This window comes from Lithobates pipiens, unplaced genomic scaffold, assembly GCF_037356315.1.
Source record: "Lithobates pipiens isolate NorthernLeopardFrog02 unplaced genomic scaffold, aLitPip1_a1.2 Scaffold_13, whole genome shotgun sequence".
Taxonomy (NCBI): Eukaryota; Metazoa; Chordata; class Amphibia; order Anura; family Ranidae; genus Lithobates; species Lithobates pipiens.
Window position 1 is genome coordinate 40431542 of NW_027507718.1, and position 21799 is coordinate 40453340.

General features: G+C 43.9%; 1 protein-coding gene across 2 annotated transcripts in view; it reads left to right on the forward strand.

The window, feature by feature from the left end:
* The window catches only part of RCL1 (RNA terminal phosphate cyclase like 1), a 54120-nt gene extending 46784 nt beyond the window's left edge, over window positions 1–7336 (forward strand). For both annotated transcript variants that reach the window (XM_077475033.1, XM_077475034.1), the window contains 2 exons: window positions 5719–5822; window positions 6352–7336. In XM_077475033.1, coding sequence (XP_077331159.1) covers window positions 5719–5822; window positions 6352–6499 — 252 coding nt within the window. In that variant the 3' untranslated portion in view covers window positions 6500–7336. The remainder of the gene's footprint in view (window positions 1–5718; window positions 5823–6351) is intronic.
* Window positions 7337–21799: the final 14463 nt, after the last annotated feature.

Consider the following 21799-nt stretch of genomic DNA (forward strand, 5'->3'; position numbering starts at 1 on the left):
AATGCAATTCTTTTAGTAAATATAAACTGTTAAATACCTTTTCTCATCAGCAGTATATAGCAGTCTTTTTATGTCTGTTTGAAACCTCCTACAAGCTTTATTCTTATAACTGTCTTTTGAGGCTGCAGGACCCTTGACTGTGTCTAGACAGTGCTGATTGCTCCTTTGCTGAACACATGCACCCACACAAGGAATAAAAAGTCAAGCAATGCACGCCTACCTTAACGTGTGCAGATTACCCCCAAGACTCTGTACTGTCATTGGGTACTGTGAAAAAAAGGGGAGGGTCAGAGAAGACCCAATCAAACAGCCATTTTACACAATGTGCAGGATTAACCCCTTGGCTCTCAATGAGTATAACTAGCATGATTTACTGCATATACAGACTGATTTTTACTGTTGTAGATTTAATAACGCCTTAAAGAGGAAGTAAACCCTGATGAGTTTACTTCCTCTTTCATTCCCTGCAAAGGTAAAGCATAATGGACTACTATGCATCGCATACTAGTCCATTGTGTCACTTACCTGACACCGGAGCCAGCGATGTCACCGTTGTCCCCTGTAGTCCAGCGCATCCATCTTCTCGGGTCTCGCTGCTCAAAGCCGCGATGACGTCACTCCCGCACATGCGCACGGGAGCCGCCACGCATGACATATCGCCGTTGACGGGTGCCGCGCTCAGTGCACCTGCGCGCCGCTGTCTACGGCGCATATGGCCTTTCGGCTAATATCTCCTAAACCGTGTAGGTTTAGGAGATATTTCTTGGACCTACAGGTAAGCCTTAATCTAGGCTTACCTGTAGGTCAAAGTGTGTTGTAAGGGTTTACAACCACTTTAAATGTGCTATCCTCAAAGTATCTATAAAATAGTTCATAATAAACATAATGAAACCATATAATGTAATTTTAATCAGGTTGTTGGTGTTCAGGTTTGCCAGAAATATCAATTGGTTTTTGTTTGTGTTTTTTTTATATTTATTACTGCTGGTATCTGCAGTATGTAATGAAGAGCTAAGTATACAAACATATTTAAGCTGGTTCTTAATGCAGCATAGACTGCACAGTATGATCTGCTCTGTCATTGTGCCCAGGACAGCTGCCCAAGGTCTCTTTGCTGGCAGGAATCTTCCCTGGCTCTAGAATGTCACAACCAGATGCAAATTTAAACCAAGAAAATATTCCATCAATGTCACTTTTGTGCTGCTTCTCCCTTTGTCTAAAACTGTGTTGTATGAGGGCCGCTGCCGTTTCTCCAAGAAGACAGTAAATTTCAAGGTAACATTATGCTGTAGGAAGCACCTGCATTCATATTTGGTTTTATTTAACCAATTCTTCCCCAGAAGATTTGGCTGCTGAATGACCGGCCATTTTTTGCGATTCGGCACCGTCGCTTTAACCAAAAATCGCGCGGTCGTGCAGCTCTACACCCAAACAAAATTGACTTTTTTTTTTTTTTCAAAAAATAGAGCTTTCTTTTGGTGGTATTTGACCCTCTGCGGTTTATTTACGCTATAAACAGAAAGCGACCATTTTGAGGAGAAAAAAAAACACCTTTGTACTTTTGACTATAATATCTCCCCCCCCCCCTTCTTCTTTTTTTTTTTTTTTGCAAATTTTTTTCTCAGTTTAAGCCGATATTCTACATATTGGCTTGCACAAAAATTATAGCCTCTACAAAAAGGGGATAGATTTATAGCTTTTTTTTGTTTTTGTTTAACTAACTAGTAATGGCGGTTTACGATTTATTATGGCGGACACATTGGACACTTTTGTTGACACATTTTTGGGACCATTGGCCTTTTATATAGCGATCGGTGCTGTAAAAATGTCACTGGCGGGGAAGGAGTTAACACTAGGAGGCGATCAAGGGGTTACCTGTGTTCCCTGTGTGTTTCTAACTGTAGGGGACTGACCTAGAGGAAATGAGATTGTGGTTTCTAGCTAATAAGAACTCACGATCTCTCAATCTTCACAGAACAGATTTGTGTGTTTTACACACATGTCCCTATTCTGCCCCTCGTGGCAGTCGGTCACAGCAACCGTCTGCCACGAGCATCGGCTCGCGCGCACCTGCTATCCTGCTTAAAGGAGCCGATGTATGGCTATTACGGCTCGAGAGATTGTGCAGATTGCCGCACTATGACAGCGGCTGGTCGCTAAGAGGTTAATAAATACCAGTAAGACGGCTTGCCCAGAAAGCGCAACAAACTAGTGACAGGGTGACACTAAATTCTTTAACTGGTTGCCGCCCGGCCACTGTCAAATGATGGCGGGCCGGGCGGCTCTCGTTCTGGGACGCCATCATAAGACTGCGTCCCAGAATGGCCCGTGGCGGCCACGCCATGTTGCTAGGACGCGGCGTGACCCTGATCTCTGTAAAGAGCCACGTCAGCACCTCTTTAACCATGTGATCAGCTGTGTCCAATCACAGCCTCTCATATGTAAACAAGGAAGTGCAGGTAATCGGCGCTCTTCGCCTCACACTGACAGTTTGTGGCGAGGAGAGCTGATCAGCAGCATCTCCACGCAGGGGGACATGTAGGAATGTAATTGGGGCACTGATCATGACTGCCCTGATTACAGTATTGTAAAACAGTGTCACCCAATCAGTGCTCTTTAGCGATGCCACTAAGTGCTGGCAATCAATGCTGTTGATCAATGGCCATCAGTACTGCCTCTTAGTGCCCATAAGTGTGGCATATTAGCGCCACCTCATCAGCGCCCACCAGTTCAGCCTATCGGGGCCCATCAGTGCCGCCTCATCCAGCGCACATCAGTGAAGGCGAAAAATTACCTGGTTACAAAATATACTGACAGAAAAAAAGTAAAAAACCCAGGAGTTAATTAAATACCACCAAAACAAAGCTCTTTGTGTGTGGAGAAAATTTGTTTGGGTACAGTGTAGCATGACCGTGCAATTGTCATTCAAAGTGTGACAGCATTAAAAGCTGAAAAATGGCCTGGGCAGGAAAGGGGGGGTGGTGTGTGAGTGCCTGGTAGGCAATTGGTAAAGTGGAGGGGCAAGCCACAGAGATATAACCTTACCTCCTGTAGGGAATGCTGGAAAGGGTCGCTTATGAAATAGAGCATAACTAAAGGCAACACTTGCTACTTTTTTTTTTTTTTTTTTTTCTAGCTGTCCTGTTTATCACTGAAATTAAAAGAAATTCCCAAAGTTTGGGTTGTCCTAGAAAAGTAATAGAGGAGAAATCGTATCCAATGAATACTAGTTCTGGTGATTTAAGCTTCCCTTAAATTGCAAGGATTTCCTCTATTCCTATTTTGTCTGTAGGACAGGAAGTGAAGGCAAATTTCCCCAATCGGACACAGATGGCAAAAAAAACACTGGTTATAACTCTCCCTTGCTTTATCAAAAATGAAGTTTTTTTTTTATTTTTTTTTTTTTTTTAAGGGTTCTATGTGTCAAATATGTGTTACCTCAAATACTGTGTCTTAGGTTAATGGACATGTTTTACAGTTGAATGCAATAGAATCTAGCACTTATTTCAATCGGTCCAGAATTGAAACTTCACTTATTGTGTTAAGTCTGCAGCACGCGTCCTCACTATGACATTTATGTCTGCATTCTTCCGCTGAATTTTATTAATTGGCAGAGGGTTCTGGCTGTTGGAAGCATCGTTCATAACTCTTGCATAAAAAAACTTCCTCCAAACTAATGCAGGGTACTTGTCTACACCCTTGTTACATAGACTGTAGGCTCAGTTTTATGTAGCTCATTTTTAGTGTTAGGCCCCTTTCACACGGGACGGATCCGTGATGATCCGCCCCATGAACATCCGCTTGCTCAGCAGGGATCGCTCTGTTTATCCCCGCTGAGCCGGCGGATGACAGGGCGGTCCATGCACACTGTACAGGGACCGCCCTGTCAGATCTCCGCTCTCCCCAATGGGGGGATCGGATGAACAAGGTTCGTCTGTCCGTGTTCATCCAGTTCGCTCTGCAGATGGATAGAAAAATAGGATTTTCCTCCGTCTGCAGAATCGGACAATAGCGGAGACGGATGATATCGGGTGTCAGTGGATGTTCATCCGCTGACGCCCGCTATCCCATAGGGATGCATGTATGTCCGTATTTCATCCGAAAACGGATGGATGAAATACAGACATGGTCCACACGTGTGAAAGGGGCCTTAATGGTTTTTGCCACCTTTTAAAAAATGGGGTGTTTTTTTGTTGCTGTGCAATTCCCTTCATTAGTCTCAGTTGATAATGGTTGCAAAGGTAATGGGGTTGAAAAAAGACAGTTCAACCAGTGTGTACGTTTTGAGTCTATAAAAAAACTTTCATCCTCCTGTATAATCTGCTCACTGAGGAAAACCTCTTGGGGCCGGAACACGCAAAAAGTACATTGGGCACATTTTTTAAAATTTCGCAGCACCAAACTGCATGGTACTGCAGTTGTAACAGCCATGCCCCAGTTCTCCTGGCTGAAGCCGTTTACTTCCCATGTTCTCCTTTTTGGAAGTGCATGTTTAGCGCAGTATGCTCCCAGGAACTAATTCTACTTGCGTTCTGGGCATTAATCCCTGGGTACATGTTCTAACCGTTCATGCGGCTTGGTGCACCATCCAGCTGCAGGGCTGGAGAGGACACCTGTTCCCTCCACCAACAGCTAAATGCCAGCGCTCCATGCACCATGGCTTAACACCCAGTGTACATGGGGGCCTGATTCTAATAACTGTTATGATTTTTTTTGTAATTCTTGTATATATTCACTTTGTCTAATGGGTTTACATTTGAAATCTGATAAGTAACAGTCTGGAATTTTTATTCTACTAATTAAAAACTGTGCCTTAATTTGTAGAATCTTTGTGTATTGCAACTCACCAGTCCTTAGATGTGGTGATGGCATTAGTTCTCTTTTCAAGCAAAGTACATTACTAAAAGTACAGAAAAATACCTGTTGAGCCTGCCAGAAATCGGGTGTCCTGAAAGTGACACACTTTGTTTTGTGAACTACAAAACACCTCCCACCTATGTGAGAGAAGGTGGGGTGTTCTGTAGTCTTAAGCAATTTAGGGTGACTATGCTGCTTCTTCATAGATAGTACAAAGGGCGAGTGTCCATTCTATATATATTTGGGGTTTACTTAATACTAAAGCTAAATAATAGATAAGCAAAGTGTAAGGTCCTGTAACATCTGGTGGACAATAGATGGAGATCCACGGCAGCTGGTGGGGATCGGCAAGCTCCCAATGCATACTTTCTATTGGCTGTCACATGATTGGAAAGCCCCCAATCGCATGATTCGAATGCCCACATTCTGGCTTTTAGAACATTGTGTGTCAGTCCATGCAGCCTGTCAAACTCGGCTATGTGCCTGTGTGAACGAGCCCTGAGGATTATACAGACTGCGTAGTGTAAAACTTGTTCTTTCAAAAGAATGCAGTTCTCACTTTTGACCACTAAGGGGCAGTGAAGCTACAACACACCATAATCGCTGAGCCAGAATATCTAGAATAAATATTGCTGCTAGTTTTATTGATTTGATTTTCCTTAACGTTTTTTGGTTAACAACCAAATGCCCTTAGATACTAGTCTTTGCCACAAGATGTTTGTGTGCTGATTGTTGAAGCTTAAAGATTTGTGTAAGAAATCCCTGTGTTTACAATTCATTGTCTGCTGTTCTTATACCCAGCCCCGGGGCCTGCTCTCCCTTGACCACAATCTATAGACTCACGTGTTTGTGTTTTTTCAGGGAGGATGTGTGGATTCAGTGAATCAGAGCTTGGTGACGCTGCTTATGACCCTGGGGCAGCAAGATGTTTCCAAAGTCTTGCTTGGACCTTTGTCTCCTTATACGTAAGTTTGCTTTTGTGATGTATTGACTGCTAATCCTGCTAATTCCTTTATAGCCCTAGATTTTATGTTTAGCTGGGGACGATGGAAATTTCTAGTGATCACTTGTGTTTTTTTTATACTGTAGAACAGCATTTCCCTGGCGGAGTCTGAGAATGTGAACTGTCCTTTTTCGGTTATCATGGTACCGGTACTGTATATGTAATTGGTACAGTACTGTGATAACTGAAGAATGGTGGTGCCATCGAAAGACTGACTGCACTTTGTCTCACTGGACAGAATACAAACCTCATAGGAAGCATAATGTTGCCGTATACTTATCATTTCATCTTTCCTGTTAACAAATGCTAGTTTGTATTCCAATCCATGGTGTTTTTTTAAATTCTAAAATGTAGCTTTTGATAAGTGACTAAATCCATAAAGCTGGCTGAATTCTGCATAGTGTTGCCAAGTAACTGAAGGAGGGAGTGTTCCTATTTTGCTGAAATGGGGAATTCATTTTTTTCACTCTGTTTTCCTGTGTGTTTGGCAGGATTGAGTTTTTGCGGCATTTGAGGAGCTTTTTCCAGATCATGTTTAAAATTGAGAGCAAGACCTATGAAGAGCGTAAAGGAGCAGAGAAAGTGCTGTTGACCTGTGTCGGCGTTGGATTTTCCAATCTTAGCAAGACTATAAAATAACATGGAACTTAGGCTTTGTGAGTGCCTGAAATGTCCCATTGGCTGTGTTCTCTAACTGCTTACTGGGCCAGTACTGAGATGTTAGGAAACAAGTCTTCGTTGTTTATTACTTAGGAATCATCCTGCAATTCCTCCCTCAAATGGCTGGTTAATTTAAAACACACATTGCCATATATGTACAAAAAACTTTAAATAACACAAGAAAAAGAATTCTGGTGATAGGAAGCATTTCAATATTACTATTTATTAGAAATTTTGATATTTTGTTTACTTTTGCAATGCAAGTGCAAGCTTTTATTTTTTTTCTTAGTAATCCGATTTAAATAGCCTAAGTTTGGTCAAAAATGTTTTTAAAAATAGACATGAGGCACTGTATTTACAATTAATGAGAAGTATCCCTTGTTCTGCAGACAGCAGTTCACTGGTCGCCACCATAATCTTCCGGTACCGCAGAGGTGAATACAAGCCAAGGGACCTGTCCTGTATCGGATTGTGCCTCCATTCATAGAGCATATCTCATTGCTGGAAACTATGGTATGGCTTCCGTGAATGGAGAAAGGGGGGTGGGAAGGGCAGGCATAGGTGGCACTCTTGACAAGTGCATGTAACAGGTCCATCGGTTCCTATTAACCCATACAACATTGGAAGATTACCGCTGCGAGGAGATGAGGGCAGAGGATTTCAACTAAAACCGCAGCCTGCAGAACATGGAACACTTTGCATTAATTGTAAGTACAGCCCCCCTGTGCTGATCTGTTTTTAATTGACCAAACATAGCCTTTAACTACAGAATGGAAAAAGCTGGTAGTATCTCAATAAATTCCTTTTTATTTGCCATTTATTTGCCATTTTGTTTCCCAGAAAACTGTTCAGTACATTAGTGCCACTTGTGAAGATTTGGCAAATGAATACACATATTGGGCGGGGGAAAAAAAGATCTGATCGTTCCTGGACAGGAAGTACCAGAATAGAATAGTCTTGTGTTGTACCTTCATAGATATTTTAAAGTCCAAATATGCTGCTGGCAGCTTCTTTGAAAGGGAAACAGACTTGCACAATTTCTATTTTTCTGTGTGTTCAAGTAGGAATGTGGTTTGTGTGTTATTCACTTGCCTACCTCCCCCATTGACTGCCTTGTAGTGCTGTAGATGAGGACTGCTGGTAGTCTTGCACCAGCCCACTCAGATTTTATAGTTGGAAGGATTCTCCATCATATTAAATGCATGCGTACATGCACAGTGGAAACTAAAACATATCTGATTTAAAGTGGAACTAGGAATAGAAGCTGGGAACCTGGTCCCCAACCAGGGTTCACCAGGGGCAAGAGAGAAGGGGGACTATCTCTGTACAATGTGAGAACATACAGAATAAATTATAAAGGCAATCGTAAAAAATTACGAAAAATGTATTTGTACAAAATACATAACAATAGATTAAAACAAAGGTGACTTGGTCATCAATGTTCATCAATGTTACTTCATAAATGTTACTTAAAATAGTTTTGCGGGAGGATCCGCTTCATCAGGAAGTACATCTGAAAATAGACACAGGGTCAGTGACGATATCGTCAAAAATATAAACCACATTCGTTTAAATATATATAATTAAAGGGGGGGAAGGAAAGGTAATGTAGATATATGGCTGCTTGCTTACCCAAGTCACGGTGCTACCAGGGCATAAGGCACACCCGGTGAAGCCTCCCATGATGACTGGGGGAGACATGTCAAATCAATCGGCTGGAGTGTGGGTGGCGTGAAGTACAGAAAAAATAGGAACAATCGGGACTAAATTGTATCAAAAAGGGTAGTGTCCTTATCAAGTAGTGGAGCGATAAGAAAAAGGTAAAATTGGTGAGGGATAAGGGATGGTGCAACCCGTGAGGAGTGAATGTGAAAAAAGGAGGTGGAAATGTGAAGAAAATCAATCACAACCAAGGCACAAAAGCAAAAACAAAGTGCACTGGGAAATGAGGGGGACGGGGGCAAATAGGGAGAGGTAAGGGGGAGAGAAAGGGAGGGGGGAAAAAACAAGGTGAAGAAGGAAAGGAAAGAGAAAATAAAGGGAGGGAGGGGGAAAAAACAAAAATGGGAAAGAAGGGAGGGAGAAAATAGAGGGGGGGGTGCCTTATGCCCTGGTAGCACCCTGACTTGGATAAGCAAGCAGCTATATGTCTACCTTTCCTTCCCCCTTTAACTGTATATTTTCAACTGTTATATTTTTGACGATATCTTCACTGACCCTGTGTCTATTTTCAGATGTACTTCCTGATGAAGTAACATTGATGACCAAGTCGCTTTTTTGTTTTAATCTATTATGTATTTTGTACAATTATTTTGTTATTTTTTTACGATTGTCTTTATAGTTTATGCTGTGTTCTCACATTGTACCGAGATGGTCCCCCAGCTCTCTTGGAGCCCCTGGTGAACCCTGGTTGGGGACCAGGTTCCCAACTTCTATTCCTTCAAATTTTGGATGATGGTACAAATTGTTTGTTTTTTATATCTATCTCTAGAGGCCATCTATCTTTTTAAAGTGGAACTAAACTATCTGAGCACCACAAACCAAAAATGCTATTAAATTAATTTTTAAATTAATTTTTAATATTCAAAGTAAACTCATCCATCCACCCACATCTGTGCTTTATTTTGTTGAGAAATCACTTTGGAAACCGCCCCCTAGCATTTCTGGCCATTGCCATCTTGAGTAGAGCAGATGATTAATTTAGCATCCTAGAATCTATCTGCCTCATGCATGCATTCAAGCGAGTGTGCTTAGCTGAGAAAGTGCCCCCCCCCCCCCCTTTTTCAGATGATGGGTGGGAATGCCCACAATGGCGCCTGGGATGTTTGACATTTTTACCTAGTTCAGAAACCAGGAAACAATTGGAAGAAAAAAAAAAAAGTTAAAACAGGAAAACATTATATCTTTGTCTATTTACTAATGCTAGCGGCACAAGGATTAAAAATTGATCATGTTGATTGAGAGTTTTTTGTTCCATTTTAAATCTGAAAGAAACGGCAGGCAGGCCTTTATTGTAGAAGAGACATGCACTGCCTCTTTGGAAATAAAATTCCCTTCTTGCCTGCTTGCTGTTTTTGAGTAAACAGCTGTGCATTCGCAGCTCAGCTTACAGTGCCAGAATTACTAGCTCCTGCGCATGCACAGGAGTGACATCAACCCCCAGCCTATGAAGTGGCCCAAAGACTGGCATTCAGAAAAAAGTGCCATCGAGGGACAGCTATTTACCCTTTTAGTTCTGCTTTAAGGTTATTGGCACCACAATTTATTTTGTTTTACTAAGGTTATTCTACAGTGTAAATGTACCAATTTACTTATTTTAAAGATAAATTTAAAGTAGATTTAAAACTGCCATGTAATGCAGCTGTACTAGTTTAAAAAAAAAAAAAAAAAAAAAGCCAGTGCACCACCCATAAAGTGATTAGGAACTGCACTTTTCTTGGTCAGGGGGTTCAAGACAAAACAGCTGGAGAATATTTACCAGCTGCCCAAACACATATCAAATAACAGGAGAAGTACAGTCAAAGCTTGTTTAGCTGTACTTCTCCTGTGGATCACAGGAGTGCAGTTTTAACTGCGCTTCTGTGACCCATTTTCAGCCGACAGTGGGCTGAAGCCTACTTTCATCAGAGCCGGTCCAGGCTTGGGCAAGAACGCGACAGTGAAGTCTATCTGCCCACATGCCTAGAACGGAACCTGGCTCAGTCTCAGCGAGCCGCTTCTGCACCCTCCACAGCCCAGTGAGCACAGGGGTGCAGAGCAGAGAGCTGTGATAACCGAGCGATAGGTGGTTCTCAGTGTTGGAGCCACCTGGGGACAGATGCAGCATTGAACCGATAGGCAAGTATGAAAAAAAATAAATAAATTATATATATATATATATATATATATATATATATATATATATATATATATATATATATATATATATATATATATATATATATATATATATATATATATATATATATATATATATATATATATATATTCTCCCATACTACTTTTACTGCCTAGTTGACCACGTCTGTATTCACCAACAAGCACACCAAAGGTATGCTGACTGCAGTCAAGGGATTGTTTTATTTTTTTTTATTTTTTTGTGCGACCGAAGTTTAAAAAAAATAAAATAAAAAATGTAATTTACACAGGTGCTTAGACCTGTACCTCCATTCAGAGGGTTGTTTGTGCACCCAGGGAATAACCATACTTGCTGCAGCCTGCAAGTCAAAATCAATGGCATGCTGAGAAATGCAACGACTGCAGATCCTCAGACGCATGCCAGTGTTTAAATCTATCCATACAGGAATGGAAGCACAGCTCTGGACACAGATTATCTACATCCAGAAAGTAACGGATGCTCAGCCCTGGATTCAAACACTGGCCTGTGTATGAAGATTGACTGACTGTGACGTGCTCAGAAATGCAGTGACCGGAACATTGTCATTTCCTGAGCGCAAAAGCCACAGGTCACTATGCCTGTGTGAATGAAGCCTTATGTACAAAGTCATTGAGACATAGACTTTTCTTAACAAACATTATTTATACAACCTTTTTTTCTGGACAATACTTGGACATGAAAAGAACTTATTTTTTTTTTTTTTTTTTTGTATGAGCTGTTATTTGTTTACTGCTAATAAAAATATTTTTTACAGACTTTGTGCTGATCTTCAGGCATGTGTTAATGTATACTATACCCTCTTATATTTGGGACTGGACAAATAAGAGACAAATTTATGTAAGGCTTCCCCCAAACAGGCCAGGCTCAGTTACTTTGCACCTACAGAACAGTCTGCTTAGATGCTGGTGACAGGTCTCAATGGTTAAAGAGCAGAAGTAGCCTCCTGTTATAGGTATAGTTTGAGCCATTGTACTGGCCATATGCTTGTGGTAACAGCAATAAATGCAGGTTCAGTCTGTTTTAAAGTTGTCACTATCCTTATTCTCCAAAAATAATCCATTATTAAAGGCCCTGTAACCTATTTTTCTTTATCATGGGACACAGAGCCTTAAAGAGGGATTCCACCAAAAAAAAAATATTAAAAGCCAGCAGCTATAAATACTACAGCTGCTGACTTTTAATAAATGGACACTCACCTGTCCCGGGTTCCAGCGATGCCGAGGCCGATCGATCGTTCGGCTCTCGGCTGCTGCAGTCACCATTCTAGGCGAGGGAATCAGGAAGGGAAGCGTATCGGCTTCACTTCCCGGTTCCCTACTGCGCATGCGCGCGCCGCGCAATAGGAAATCTCCGCGCTGTCACTGGGACCCGTGTGCGTCCCGGCAGACAGCGCGGCAGGGCAGGAAATGGCGTAGACTCCCACGGGAGTCTATGCCCGGAAGTGGGTGAAAATACCTGTCTTTGACAGGTATCTCCACCCCCCTCCCCCCTGAAAGGTGTCAATTGTGACACTGGAGGGGGGGGAGGGATCCCATCAGCGGAGGTTCCACTTTAGGGTGGAATCCTGCTTTAAGTAATGGGTTATGGGCCACCTTCAGGTGTTGACACTGATATACCCAATCAAGGAAGTTCACTCCCTATATAACCCCTCCTCCTTCCAGGAGCACATTAGTTTTTTCGCCAGTGTCTAAGGTGTTAGTCATGAGTGAAGATGTGCTCTGAGGAGCTCCAGGAGGGATCCATGCCTCTCCTCTAGAGGGAGTATATTACTTACCTTGTACGATGCCTTTTTCAGCAGCTGTGTCCAGCTATAGCAGCAGGTGTGGTCCCAGCAGCCAGAGGGGGGTTCTTAATTTAACAGATGGTGTTCTGAGGGATTTAAAGGGGGTACAGCAGTAGTTTATGAAAATGTAAAAACGGCCATTTGCATTTTTTTTGTATAAAGTGAAGTCTTCTTTTAAAACTGGGAGCCTAACAAACACTGCTGACATAAATTTCCCTCCCCTCCTGGAGATGTGTGTTAACAGCTTCCACTGTTTGTATTCTCATACTTGCCCTTGTTGAGCCTAGTCAGGCATTCAGACCCCTGTATAGCATTGTAGACTCTAAAAGTCTAGCGCCCGACGCCGCCTCCTCACCTTTAGGTCGGCATCTGCAGACCCGTATTATTTAAAAAAAAAAAAAAACGAGGGGGGTATTTGCGGAGGGGCGTGGCTCACAGACAGCGCCTTGTGCAGGATGTCACGTCCACATGGCGCACACACCGCAAACACTAGGGCAGAAGACGCGGAGGATGCCTAATCAGGTTCTCACCTGAGGCTTCACAGACGCTCAGTTCATATGCTGAAGACAGAAGTCTGCTACACTAAGGGACGCAGGAGCGCTGGACATGTAAAGGTGTGTAAGCAGCAGAGGTGCAACAGATCATAAAACTCACGGATCAGATCGTTCCTTGGATCAGTCACGGATCGGATAATTTTTCGGATCAGCAAATATTAATTGAATTTGCAAAAACCCGATGAAAATTCCACCACCATATAGTCCCCACTGTAATATCCACAATCTCCCCCACTGTAATATTGACTGAGTATGGCTGGTTATTACCGAGTATTGCAGAGTATGGCTGGGTATTTAGGGATGGCTGAGCATGGATGGATGTGACTGCAATTGTCACAGAGCAGCGCTGTAGGCACTACAGATCCAGCCCACAGCACTGCTGCTGTCCAATCTCTCCCCTCCACTGTACAGATCAGTACACAGAGGGGAGAGAGGAACCGGCGTCATGACATGACACCTGGTTTGTTTACAAGTGATTGCTTTGTCATTTGGACGTAGAGAGATCACGTAAACTGCTGCCCGGTGTACCAAGATTGCCGCCGTTCTGTATCTAGGCTGAAGCCACGGCCTTTCCTAAGGCCGAGGCAGTGGAGCACTCCCCAGATCGCAGGTTGTGCCGATCTGAACAGGTTGACCTGTTTGGATCACAGATTGGTGATGATCCGTTGCAGGAAATATGGTTACTCTGCATCAAAGTCTGATCCTTTTGGTGTCATTGTTTTTTGCTAAAACTATTGTTCAGCAAATACCAGAATTTTTTTCTTAAAGTGCCTCTGCTTTTGTGCTTGGCACTATGACTTCCAGAGCTACCAAAAGGGAACCAAGGATTCCATCCTCAGGCACTGGGAACAGGAAGTGAGACATTCAGACAAAGAAAACAAAAAAAACATTTAGAAGGGAAATTGAAGGAAAAGGTAAGTGAACCAACAATGCACTAGCTTAAAGGAACCTATTTAGAAAATAAAAAACAAACTTTTACAACCCCTTTAAGGATTCAACAGATGAGTTGGAATTTTTTGTTAAAATCCTGCTACCAAAGGCGTTATGTTTTGCCATAGGTGCCATATAAGACTATCCGCCAAGGTTCCCGCCTTGTGCTTGCGCTAAAACACATGCGTAGGACCCTGTGGTTAAAAAGTTGATCAGCCGACGCATCTTGCCAAAAGGCGTCTGCCTAGTTTCCCTTTTTATTGGGGAAGATTTGGTCAAATGAATCCAAATGATTTCTTGCAGGAAGGTACTCTTGTCTAAAACGTCCTTTTTATTTGAGTGGACTTCTTCCCCTGTGCCAGGGGCTGCTGCCTCTGGGCAGTGGTGACTGCCTCCACCATCAGACTCTAAGGAGAAAACATTCAGCTCCTGTATACATGATTGAAACCAAGTGGGGAAGGTAGCTGGGCAGCTCCTTCAGCCTTACCCGGCCGCCTATTTGATTCAGCAAGCGGGACGGGAACTACCCAGCTGCCCCGTGACCATGAAGGGGGAAGGAGCTGCTATAGATCCCGAGCCTATTGCCCGATGTCGCCTGACCGGGAAAAAAGTGAGTGTTCGCCCATGCAGCAGCCCCCCTGTGTGCATGGATAGGAGGAGCGGCGGGACAGTGTGTAAGCTCTGGTGTTTAGACTGGGATGATTTCACACTTGCCCCATCCCATACTTTACAGTGTTCAGGCATGCTGACTGACTGCTCAAGCCTGAGAACTGTCACACAGTTGCTCGCTCTCCAGTCCCCCCCCCCCCCAGTGCTCTCCGGTTCTCGCCCCAGCCCCCAGTGCTCTCCGGTTCTCGCCCCAGCCCCCAGTGCTCTCCGGTTCTCGCCCCAGCCCCCAGTGCTCTCCGGTTCTCGCCCCAGCCCCCAGTGCTCTCCGGTTCTCGCCCCAGCCCCCAGTGCTCTCCGGTTCTCGCCCCAGCCCCCAGTGCTCTCCGGTTCTCGCCCCAGCCCCCAGTGCTCTCGGGTTTTCCCTCCCCTCCCCCTCCCCAGTGCTCTCGGGTTTTCCCTCCCCTCCCCCTCCCCAGTGCTCTCGGGTTTTCCCTCCCCTCCCCCTCCCCAGTGCTCTCGGGTTTTCCCTCCCCCTCCCCCTCCCCAGTGCTCTCGGGTTTTTCCTCCCCTCCCCCTCCCCAGTGCTCTCTGGGTTTTTCCTCCCCTCCCCCTCCCCAGTGCTCTCTGGGTTTTTCCTCCCCTCCCCCTCCCCAGTGCTCTCTGGGTTTTTCCTCCCCTCCCCCTCCCCAGTGCTCTCTGGGTTTTTCCTCCCCTCCCCCTCCCCAGTGCTCTCTGGGTTTTTCCTCCCCTCCCCCTCCCCAGTGCTCTCTGGGTTTTCCCTCCCCCCTCCCCAGTGCTCTCTGGGTTTTTCCTCCTCTCCCCCTCCGCAGTGCTCTCTGGGTTTTTCCTCCCCTCCCCCTCCCCAGTGCTCTCTGGGTTTTCCCTCCCCCCTCCCCAGTGCTCTCTGGGTTTTTCCTCCCCTCCCCCTCCCCAGTGCTCTCTGGGTTTTCCCTCCCCCCTCCCCCTCCCCAGTGCTCTCTGGGTTTTCCCTCCCCCTCCCCAGTGCTCTCTGGGTTTTCCCTCCCCCCTCCCCCTCCCCAGTGCTCTCTGGGTTTTCCCTCCCCCCTCCCCCTCCCCAGTGCTCTCTGGGTTTTCCCTCCCCCTCCCCAGTGCTCTCTGGGTTTTCCCTCCCCCCTCCCCCTCCCCAGTGCTCTCTGGGTTTTCCCTCCCCCCTCCCCCTCCCCAGTGCTCTCTGGGTTTTCCCTCCCCCCTCCCCCTCCCCAGTGCTCTCTGGGTTTTCCCTCCCCCCTCCCCCTCCCCAGTGCTCTCTGGGTTTTCCCTCCCCCCTCCCCCTCCCCAGTGCTCTCTGGGTTTTCCCTCCCCCCTCCCCCTCCCCAGTGCTCTCTGGGTTTTCCCTCCCCCCCTCCCCCTCCCCAGTGCTCTCTGGGTTTTCCCTCCCCCCTCCCCCTCCCCGGTGCTCTCTAGCTCCCCTGTGCCCTTTGACCCCCTCGGTGCTCTTCTATCATGTCTGCAGCCTCTGACCATCTGTTGAGAAATGCAGATTCTGGGCAGGAATGGATGATGCTGGGTGGGGATACATTGTGGAAAGGGATGCGGATTATTCTGGCTGGGGATCAATTTATTTTTTGAGGGTGGGGGGGGGGGGGCCCGCCATCTTGGGATCTTGGGTGAGTTCCCAGCCTTTTTTATTTTTCTCAGGACTTGACCCCTGCATGTACATTTCCATGCAGAAATTCAACAGATCCATTCTAGATCTAAAAGAATCTAAATCGGTTCCTGAAGATCTGCTCCTTTCTATGGAGTCGATCAGGTCAGTAGTTTCTATCCTACAAGGAGGAAAACTTCTGGCGGCTATCGGCATCAGGGAGGCATATCTGCATGTCCATATATTTCCTGCTCACCAAAGGTTTCTGCGGTTCGAAGTGGAATAGCAGAATTTAAATTTATAGCCTTGCCCCTCGGGCCAGCTACAGCACCCCGAGTGTTCACAAAAATGCTAGCCCCACCTCTAGCCATGTCAAGGACACAGGGCTTAAACAGACTTGGCATACCTAGACTATCTATTGCTAATAGACCAATCGGTGTTCAGCGTAAGGTGTATGCATTAAAAGCGGTTACCTGCAAAAGTCTGGGTTGCGTTCTCAATCTAGTGAAGTCTCCCTTAAAACCTCTATTTAAAAAAAAAAATAAAAAGCTTGAGTATTTGGGTCTGATCATAGATACGACCCAGAAAAAGGGTATTCTTGCCCAGGCAAAAAACAACTTCATAAGAGAGTTGGTGCGGATGGTCAGGTCAAAAGGAGATCCCTCCATTCGCCTTTGCATGAGGTTGTTAGAAAGGATGGTCGCTTCATTTGAAGCAATTCCCTATGCCCAGTTCCATTTGAGACTGTTACAAAACAGTATTCTATCTCCTAACAAGACTATCCAAGCTTTAGACTTGCTAATGCGGCTGTCCCCAAGCCTCAATTGGTGGTTATTAACCAGAATCTATAGTCCAAGGTGCAGCACTTATATACGTTCCATCATTAAAGAAACCAAGGTAAGAAATAAATGACGAGGAGACCTCCACCTTTTCCAAGAAGTGCAGGAAGGATCACACAGCACCAATGTGTATATCAAATCTGCTTACCAGATTATAGAATAGAGTGGAGCATCAAAAATTATTTTTAGCAACACTAACGTCTATTTCCTCTCAGATAGAAAGATGATCATTGGAATGTGGTAAATTCAAATTGATGTCAATCCTCATACATTAAGCTGTCAAAACACTTCAGACTCCAGCGCTCCAAATAGTTTACACATACCATGCAAGGCAAGAGGTGAAGTGACAAAACATAGTGAAGCCAGCTTCTGTAAATGTATAAAACTTTAATGTAGTACATTTACAAGAACAAAGTTTCACACGGGTGTAGAAAAAGGCAATTCAAATCATCAGAAATTATTTTTCCAGCATGGCATCAGTCAGTCTACATGTTTCATCCTAAGGGATATCGTCAGAGGCATGACTAGAAGATGCAAGCATGCTCTATATATATTAACCCATTATGAACATCAGGTGCCGAATTCACTTCCAACTGTATGCAAAGTATGTCAGGTTAAGCAACAGAACGTACACACTGTGAAGGTGGAACGTTTATTTAATCCTTAAAACAGAAATGAATTAATATTTATAAAAAAAAAAGCCAAAAATTACAAAAACGAAAATAAAAATATAAATTAATAAAATATATCAAAAAATCCTGCAGTAACCTGGAAGCAAAAAAGTGGCGATACTCCGATTAGCGGGAGTACTCGCACGAGTACCTCATTGCACGAATCCCATAAATCTCCCTCATACATATATATAACATTCCTTTTAAAATGAATTAAAACTGAAAATCTGATAATTTCTTTAAAGCAGTAAACTAAATACTGAAAACATATCTCCCGAGACCGTAATTGGTCACTGGAACGCAAACCGGAAACCGACAGTCTTCATCAAAAAATCACTGTTGGAATGCAAATAGCTGGATTCCAGAGAAACCATAGGATACTCAAGCAAACGAGTATCCCAGCGGCCAAACAAATCTTAAAACAGAGGATATATGTTCTTGTAACATCCACAATGTGTCAGACTGCGCCTCATCCCAAATAAAGACTATACAAGCAACTAAAGAACCAATATGTAATTGATATCCATACACATTATTATTAACTCTATATGTGATATATAAAAAATATATACAGAATAGCAAAAAAAAAAAATAATAAAAATAAAATAGAAATGGAAATAATAAAAATAAAATTAAAATATAAATAAAATTTAAAATATATAATGAAAAATAAAAATCTAATAATAAACAGCAAATATAAAATTTATTATATGGAGGCATTGCATATGTCAGTCTAACTATTATTGATAAAACAATTCACATCCCAGTCTGTATTCATGCCTAAGGGCGTGTGACATTGTAAATCAAAAATCCACTTAGTTTCTAATTTAGAAATTTCCCTTTTGGATGAGCTCCCTCTCCAATGTGGGGTAAATCTATCTATGGCCACAAAACTAGTAACTGGAGGATCTTTTTTTATGACAATCACGAAAGTGTCATGAGACACTGTTTAGAAAACCCGCGCTGAAGTGCAGGTAATAAATGTGTTAATGTCATAGGTTTTACCTGTCACATTAAATTTAAACTGACAGATCTTTCTGTCTTTAATTATATTATGGCAACATACTCTGCACTTGCGACAGGGATAGAAGCCTTTAGAATTCTGAAAAAAAAGAACACTATTTGGTGCATCCAAAATATTAGGCGCAACTTGGAGTCTCAATGGAGGTACCCCTTTAAAAATAACACGTGGGCGATCAGGTAAAGTAGGTCCTAAGACCTTATCATTTTTTAGTACATTCCAGTGTTTTGATAAAATCCTCTTTAGATCCTAATGTTGTTGAGAATAAGTGGTTACCATGGCTGAACCAAACTAGTAACAAAAAAACGCCAGGTAGAGGTTTATTTCTAGCTGCAAACATTGAACGACGATCCATGTCCGCAACAGACTCTATTAGCGGATCCAAATCGGTTGCGACATAACCCTTATCTAAAAATGTTCCTTTTAATATAGTGGCCTGTTTTAAAAAAAAAAAAATAATTTTATGGGTGAAATTACATCTCAAACGTATAAATCTACTTTTTGGTACTGATTTTAACGACTGGGAATGATGACAACTTCCTCGTCCAATAAAGCCATTCCTATCAGTACTTTTTAAAATAAGTGGAGTTAACAAAATTTCCTTCCACAATCTCTGTTGGGATCCAAAAAGTGTATCTTATGCCGCGTACACACGATCAAACAATCCGGTGGAAAAGTCCGGCGGACTCAAGTCCGCTGGACAATCCGCCCGTGTGTAGGCTCCGGCGGACTTTTTTTTTTTTTTTTTTTTTTTTACCCAAAAGTCCGGCGCACTAAAAGTAGTTTTGCACTCAAATATGTCCGCCAGACTCTCCTTTCGGCCGACAGTATGTGGGCGTGTGTGTGCCAGTTCACCGTACTTTTGAAATGAACGGACTTTTCCTGCCCGGAGAAAAGTCCGCTCATTTTGAGCGCGTCTCCAGGTAGCCGGGACCAGCGAAGGATCCAGGTAGCCGGGACCAGCGAAGGAGTCGCTGGCCCCATCACCTGGTATGGATTTAAAGGTGAATCCCTACGCCGTAAAAACGGCATGGAGGTCCACCCCCCCCCCCCCCCCGGGTCCATATCAGACCCTTATCCGAGCACGCTACCCAGCCGGCCAGGAAAGGGGGTGGGGACGAGCGAGCACCCCCCCCCCCTCCTGAGCCATACCAGGCCGCGTGCCCTCAACATGGGGGGTGCCTTGGGGAAGGGGTGCCACGCGGCCCCCCACCCCAAAGCACCTTGTCCCCACGTTGATGAGGACAAGGGCCTCTTCCCGACAACCCTGGCCGTTGGTTGTCTGGGTCTGTGGGCGGGGGGCTTATCGTTATCGGTGAGCCCCCTTTAATAAGGGGGCCCCCGGATCCCGGCCCCCCCACCCTATGTGAATGAGTATGGGGTACAATGTACCCCTATCCATTCACCTGTGAAAAAAAAAAACACAACACAGAAGGGTTAAAATAGTTTATTGCACAGCTCCGGGGGTCTTCCATCTTCGGGGGTCTTCTCGCCGGACTCCTCCGCTACAGTGGATTCCGCAAGTTATAATTCAGACTTATAATTAAGGGGCAAGATCCCCCTTTTCAAATTAAAGCACACTACCTGGGTGGTTAGTGCTTCACCGGTTCTCCATGACTCAGACCTGTAAGGCCACAACTTGGTCTTCAGTGCATACATTCACAAAAATGTTATCGGGTGGATGTAAGGAGGTATGAGGATAGCGCCTTTGGGCGTAGTATGCTGCAGGCAGCAGTATAAGCCCTCAAGTCTGGGGGTACCCTGCGGGTTGTCTCTCCCTCCCCTCAAGTAGCATTGCTATGGGACGTCCCATTAAGTAATTACTTAAGGCTCTGTGTCCCATGATGTACAATAAAGAAATTAGGATTTTTATTACAGCTTACCTGTAAAATCCTTTTCTCGGCATACATCATGGGACACAGAGATTACTCCCCTCTTTCGGGATTTAAGTTATTGCTTTGCTACAAAAACTGATGCGCTTCAGGAAGGAGGAGGGGTTATATAGGGAGTGAACTTCCTTGATTGGGTATACTAGTGTCAACACCTGAAGGTGGCTCATAACCCATTAAGTAATTACTTAAGGCTCCCATGATGTGCTCCAAGAAAAGGATTTTACAGGTAAGCTGTAATAAAAATCCTATTTTTCATGAACTTGCTTCCTAATATGGGTTTCTGTCTCATTGTAACCACTTCCTTGCAAAACGCATGCAGAAGAACAGACGTATGCACATGTGAACAAGGCCTAAGTGTATATTCCCAATTGTGCCTGGTGCTAAAGTTGTTTTACTCAGTGTAGATGCTTGAAAAGGATATACACTATGGTGGGTTTTCCTTATTGGAACAATGAGCAATAGATTACCTGAATGTATACGATGCTGTTGCTTAGTAAACTACACAATCCTGTTTGACCTGGTGATTTTGCATGTTCCCCCTGTAGGGTGGTCTTTCAAAATTGGCACACAGGATATTGGGGCACCTGTCAAGATTGGAAACCGGGAAGCTGTTGTTGCAGATGCAAGCCTAATATGCTCATCCTTGTTTCACTACCTAGTGAGGCGCAGAGTTGCTACAAGTGTGCTGTCAGTGAAGTTGGGAGCCAGCAACCTGCATACTTAGACAGCAGTGGTTTCCAAATTTCTTTTGGTTATTTTTAGGTATTAAATCGAACTCCAGCTAACCACTAATTACACAGCTGATCTACATACTGTTATACATACTAAAGGGTTTGTGGTACTGTTTGGACAGTCTTGGAGTTTGTTATAGACCACCCAATGTTAATGAGGAGGTGGAAACTCAGCTTCTTGCACAGATAGAAAGGACTGCAAGCGCTGGGACAGTGACAATAATGGGGGATTTTAACTACCCAGAAATTGACTGGAGTAATGGCACTGCTGGGACAGTTAAAGGGCAAAAATGTTTAACCCTATTACAGGACAATTTTATGGTCCAGTTTATTGAGGCCCCAACTAGGATTGATGCTCTGTTGGACCTGGTAATCTCAACCCATGCAGAGCGTATTAATAATGTTCAGATAAAGGAACACCTGGGTAGCAGTGACCATAACATGATTTTATTTGATGTTAGCTGTAAGCAAAAATCACATACGGGAAAGATAAAAACACTTAATTTCAAGAGCGCAAATTTCCCAAGGAAGAGGGCTGCTCTCCAGGACTTAGACTAGGTGAGAATATTGGCATCAATGGGCACAGAACAGAAATGGGAAGTCTTCAAAAATACTGTGATCTCACTGCAAAGTATATTTCCATGGGCAATAAGCTTAAAAGGCTAAAAATAAAACCTATGTGGCTCACTGCCAAAGTTAAAAAAAAAACTATAAACTATAAGAAAAGAGCTTTTAAAAAATATAA